The following is a 6,000-nucleotide window of genomic DNA, read 5'->3' on the forward strand; positions in this document are numbered from 1 at the left end:
GATCTAATGCTTCTGAAGTCCTTAAAAGGCCGTGCTACACACGGTAATTTCTCATCAACTAGAGCCAGATTCCTCTGTAGGGCAGGCTAGTGCATTTCATGCAGGCTTCCTTTCTGTTTCTACACAAGTATTTTAAAAAACATAGTTGTGAGCTCAAAAAGCGCAATCATATGTTAATTGTTATGTAAGTTACTACACAAATTCAAATTAATATGATACATGTTTATTACGTAAGTTAATACTACATGAGTATCCAGCACAAAGCAAGAAACTGCAGAACTTTCTTAAGTAATCCACATTTCAAATGTCTTCATGAATCTGGGTCTGGCTTGTTGGGTCCCTGAGAAACAAGACTGTCCACTGTGAGATGTCCTGGTGTCCTGGTACTCCATGACCATGGCAGAGCCCTATTAAGGATCCAGAAAAGAGCCACCTGACTGTCCATGAAGTGCCTTAAGAACCTTATTTTTCCTCATTCAGGGGAGAGATTGCCTTAGAACATCAAAAGCTACTGTAATTGGAAGAATTTCAGCCAAAAAATAAAAGAAAGTGAAAAGCCTTTGAGAGGCAGAGAGAAAAAGAGGTGTGAACGTGAAAAGAACAGAGCTAGGAGCTCTGGGAGCCAGCGATATTCACAAAGCAAGGAAACATCCCTGACCATCTTTCCAGTCTGTTCCGAACCAGGCTCTGAGCAGTCATTATTCAGAGCACCTAACAACTCCTTAGAGGGGGCAATTTTGATAATGCAGCAGGCTCTGTACTTTGCATTAGAAGTCTGAGTACAAGGGAATAAGCCCTAAATGCAAACATGAAATCTTCTGAGTTCTTGTTCAGAGGATGACAAAGCTACTCCCTCATCAATATCTCCTGGGAGTTCTGGATTTTCTTGGTTTCTACACTGCTAAAACCATGAACTAAATGTATACAAATGGTAGAAAAATGACCTCCAAACACTCTGATACAGGGTTTCAATTCTTGTGTGCTCTTTCCTTTTCTCCAACATTAGGGAATGGATAAAACAGCTATTTCAAATATTTCCCTTACATCAGTGTACAAAGAAGTCTACTCAGAGCACGAAGGAATCTCCAGCTCTGCAAGCCCACTGTGCAGATGGGAGTCATTCTAGTAGTAGTAATTATTAAAAATCCTGGTAAAGGAACTCTTGGCATGTATATAAGTAGAAATATGCCTACCTACACCGAAGTTGTGATCTCTGTCATCTCACCATGCTGCCCTCCAATTTATAGTCAAATAGTGTTTTACGAGGCTATGGCACTGATGAAAGGAGGTCAATATAATACATGAGCAGGTGCTCCGCAAATGGTGGCTTCCTTCTTACCCCTGCCACCTGCCCTTCACCTCCATGACCAAATCCCACCAGAAGAGGATTCTTTTCTGGTTCAGTCTGATGCCAGAGTGCTTAAAAGGAGGCCTTACCCTTTTCCTGAGGTTCTTCCCATCGTGCAACGTATAGGAGGAGCCACTGGAGTACTCGCTGCAGGTGCTTGAAAGAGACAGTTCACTGCTGCTGCTGTAGCTGTTTCGAGGACAGAGATGACCAGGGATGACAGCCCCCAAGCCAGGGCATTTCAAGGCTGATTTTGTATTTAGTTGGTGTTCCTGAAAAAGCAGGACAGCTCTGAGCAAGGGCTTTGCTCAGAGGAGAGTAAATATCAATACAACCTTATGGTGAGGTAGGTGGGAATACAGATGCTCCTCAACTCATGGCAGGAGTACATCCTGATAAACCCACGGTAAGTGGAAAATCAGCTGAAAATGTACTCAATACACCTAACCCACAGAATATCATAGCTCAGCCCAGCCTACATTTACATTAGCCTACCATTGGGCAAAGTCATCTAACATAAAGCATATTTTATAATAAACTGTTAAATATCTCATGTAATTTATTGAATACTGTGCTGAAAATGAACATCAGAATGGTTGTATGGGTGCTCACAGTACAGTGTCTACTGAATTTGGCTCCATCACAAAGTTAAAAAATCTCGTTGAACTACCCTAAACTACAGATTGTCTGTATAGTACGGTATGATAGTTAGGGGCAGACTTTGCAGTCAAATTATAGGCTCCAATCCTGGCTCTGCCTCTCATTGTGTGGCTATGGGGAAACCATTTACTCTCTTTTTTTCTTAAAAGAAAATCGTGATGTTAGGGTGCCAATTTTAGATCTTTCCTGCTTTCTCTTGTGGGCATTTAGTGCTATAAATTTCCCTCTGCACACTGCTTTAAATGTGTCCCAGAGATTCTGGTATGGAGGGGGGAGGGATAGCATTAGGAGATATACCTAACGTAAATGACAAGTTAATGGGTGCAGCACAGCAACATGGCACATGTATACATATGTAACAAACCTGCACATTGTTCACATGTACCCTAGAACATAAAGTATAATAAAAAAAATAGAAAGCTTAAAAAAATAAATAAATAGAAAAAAATAATGATACTATTGCTTATCTTATAGGGTTATTGCAAGGACTAAATGAGGGTCTAGTTGTGAAGCACATCACAGCATCTGGCCTATAGCAGGTGCTCAATTATTACAAGCTGCCATCATTATTAGGCAAAAGTACCACAAGGGTGTTCTTATTTTATCTAGCCATACTGGTGAGAATATCAAATCAGTATCAAAACATGATTTGAATGCTACAAAAGGACGAAGATAGAGTCACATCTTTGACTACAGGGTTCAAGAGCATGCAAACTAGCTGTGAGTCTAGTGGTCTGGATCCCGGGCTAGCCACTAAGCATGCACTCTTGAGCAAGGAAGACTTCTAACTTCCATGGTCTTCAATATCCTCTTTATAGAGGGTGCTGCTCGCTGAGATTTCTTCTACGGTTTCCTCTGGTTCTGATGGCATCATTCTAAGTCAACAACCAGATGCCCACTGCCTATCTGCACTACCTTACAGGAAGCCATGCACAGCAAACGCCAAACTCGGGTATCATGAGCCTCCACTGTAAATATAATAGTGCTTTTTCATATCCAGTCCTGGTTACCATTTGGCTATCCACATGGCAATAACCCTAACATCAAATAGATCTGAGTTCTTAGTGGAAGGTTCAGGCTGTTAGAATTCTAGAGGTTCTGCATAAGGCAAGAGTGACAAATAAAGTTGTAAACCTCCAAGTACATCTTGACAGCCACATTATAGGCCCCTTGTGTAACAGATGAAGCTCTACAAACTGGACAGGCTAAATTAATTTACATCCCAACCACTGAGAACAGAATCTCTCTATTACCGTCTAATTCCAGTCTCCTATTTATATAAAGCTTTGTCTCAGAAACTCTTTGATGGGAAGCCATCTGTCTTTGTGTCACTTGCAGGGTGGCAAAGCCTCTTACTTATACAATTTATTGACACTTTGTGGGTGCCTTTCAGTACCTGAGTACTTATCACTGTTCTCCAAATGCAATTCCAACTGACGGTGACTAAACGCCAGCTTGCGGAAGGAAGGTAATGATGATCCTACGGTACTTGCGGTAAATATTAAACTCCTACATCAGTATATAGGGCATGTTTAATTTACTCTCTAATCAATATCTATAATGCTTAATAACATTAGATTTTCAGTATTAGGCATCTGCCTTACTATCAATACTTCATTTTTGCTGCATAACAATCTCTTTAAGTGATCTAAAAATGCCAAGACATTTTACTATCCTACTTCTTCCCCCTGAAATTTGGCTCTAAACATCATTGAAAGGAGAAACTTGTCTTAAAACCAGGCTTTCAGCAATATCTGTTGATTTATGACCTTGCTTATTGCCGGATTTAACTTAGTTCAGGGGAGTTCATATCTGTATCTCCACAGATGCCTACAAACAGTGGTTGTGCTGCAGAGCAGCAACTGCCATTTCAGCCTCAGCCACGGTCGGCACCTGGAATGTGCACCGAACAAACTTTCAGAAAGAGCTCATCAGGCTCCACTTCTACTGTGTGCTTTCTGTTTTCTCCATTCTGTCCTCTCATATTTTGTTGTTTAAGTAAGCAGCGTGGTGGCTGGCATTTAGGGCTGCCCCTGCTCTGACAGACGTGTGTACGAGACAGAGAGAGAGAGAGGACAGAGAGAGAGAGAGAGAGAGGAGAGAGAGAGAGAGAGAGAGAAGGAAGGGACGACGGGGGAGGGAGGAAGGGAGAGAGAGAGTGAGGAGAGAGAGACAGGGGAGAGAGAGAGAGGAGAGAAAGACAGGAGAGAGAGAGAGAGAGAGAAAGAGAGAAAGAGAGAAAGAGAGAGAGAGAGAGAGAGAAGAGAGAGACAGAGAGAGAGAGAGGAGAGAGAGAGAGAGAGAGAGAGAGAGAGAGAGAGACAGAGAGAGAGAGAGAGAGAGACTGTGTCTGCTGTCCCACCAGGCTGTCCAGATCCAAACTCCAATTGCCTTTCTGCACTCTGCCTGGCTTTTGGTTACAGTTTATGTTCTGCCTTCTCCCAATGTATTGAGGGAGGCTTGCATGCAATTCTCTCTGTTCTTCCGGCCTGTTCTTCCTACTACATGTATTAAAATTATACCTATTTTTACAACTCAATTTCCAGGTCTCTTTTAATGAATAAGCAGCCTTGCCCACCCGTGCCCATGTGTACACCTCCTGTATAGATGTTGCGTAAGATGACAGGAAACTAGGACTCAGAAGATGGGCTGGGGTGAGAAGGAATTGCTGCTTCTCCCTTGGCCTTGAACTTGAGATGCCCTGCTTTTTTTCTTTTTCTTAGATGGAGTTTCACTCTTTTTGCCCAGGCTGGAGTGCAATGGCATGATCTCAGCTCACCACAACCTCTGCCTTGCCTCCCAGGTTCAAGTGATTCTCCTGCCTCAGCCTCCCAAGTAGCTGGCATTACAGGCATGAGCCACCATGCCTGGCTAATTTTGTATTTTTAGTAGAGGCAGGGTTTCTCCATGTTGGTCAGGCTAGTCTCGAACCCCCAAATAAGGTGGGTGACCACTCAAAGTGCTGGGATACAGGTGTGAGCCACTGCACCCAGCTGAGATGCCCTGATATGATGGCAGATGCTTGAGGGAGGTGGAGAAGGCCTGTGAATGTCATGTGGGAGCAGGCAGGGGCAAGGATGCTTAAGCGGAGAGGTGTCCTCTAAGATAGGCTTTTCACACTTTAATGTGAACTAAATCACCAAGGGATCTTGTTAAAATGCAGATTCTGAATCAGTAATTCTGAGGTAGGACCTGAGATGTATGTAGTATTTTTAACAAGTTCCCAGGTGCTTCAATGCTGCTATTCTGTGACCAGTGCTTTGCGTAGCAAGCCTCTAGGAGAAGCTATTAAAGAAGTCTGTCTCTTGTGTGGGTTCCCCAGCAGCATGTTGTGGTACCTCACAGTCTGACATGGGCTGTGCTAAGCCAGACAAAAGGAATGGTTGAGTCTGCCTGCCGGCAGGCACGTGAATTAGCGAGAGTGTCTGTGTACGTGTATGTGTAGTGGTGGTTACAGGGTAATTCCTTGCAAAGAAGAGAAGAAGGCGGCCACTCCTTTCTACTAGAAAATTCTCCCACTTTCTTACACTTTGGAAAATCAATGTTTGAATTTAATAAGGGATGCAGAATCCCTGACATCCTGGCTGCAAAGTGAGCTCTTTTTTTCCTCCAGTTTCCTTCATCAGCATGTGATTGTCACATAGGATTATCTACTCCAGTGAATAACTGCTCTGTGGTTGAGCACTGGAACTCCAAGGCCATTTATGAGGTTTAAATTCTAGCTTTCACTTGCTAGCTCTTTGAGCTTGGGAAAATTACTGAACCCCTTTGTGACTCAGTTTCTTTCTTTGTAAATGGAGATAATGAGAGTAGCTACCATATGGGATCATTGTGACGACTGAACAGCCCCTGACAAATGCTAATGCTTAGGGACTTTTACATGGGTTTTGCTGCTATTATTAAAATGTTTATATATATATGTATTCATACATATACATACATATATACACATACACACATATAAAACATTTATATATAAATATATATTTATA

The 6,000-nt window shown here is 42.5% G+C and overlaps 1 protein-coding gene and 1 long non-coding RNA gene across 2 annotated transcripts in view; one reads left to right on the plus strand and one right to left on the minus strand.

Moving 5' to 3' along the window:
* NCKAP5 (NCK associated protein 5) overlaps positions 1-6,000 on the minus strand; it is an 830,344-nt gene that overhangs the window by 61,484 nt on the left and 762,860 nt on the right. The window contains exon 12 of the mRNA XM_017854739.1: positions 1,438-1,620. Coding sequence (XP_017710228.1) covers positions 1,438-1,620 — 183 coding nt within the window. The remainder of the gene's footprint in view (positions 1-1,437; positions 1,621-6,000) is intronic.
* The window catches only part of LOC108516968 (uncharacterized), a 47,777-nt gene that overhangs the window by 16,916 nt on the left and 24,861 nt on the right, over positions 1-6,000 (plus strand). The window lies entirely within an intron of this gene.

This window comes from Rhinopithecus bieti, unplaced genomic scaffold (assembly GCF_001698545.2).
Source record: "Rhinopithecus bieti isolate Rb0 unplaced genomic scaffold, ASM169854v2 scaffold_37914, whole genome shotgun sequence".
In the NCBI taxonomy this organism is placed as follows: Eukaryota; Metazoa; Chordata; class Mammalia; order Primates; family Cercopithecidae; genus Rhinopithecus; species Rhinopithecus bieti.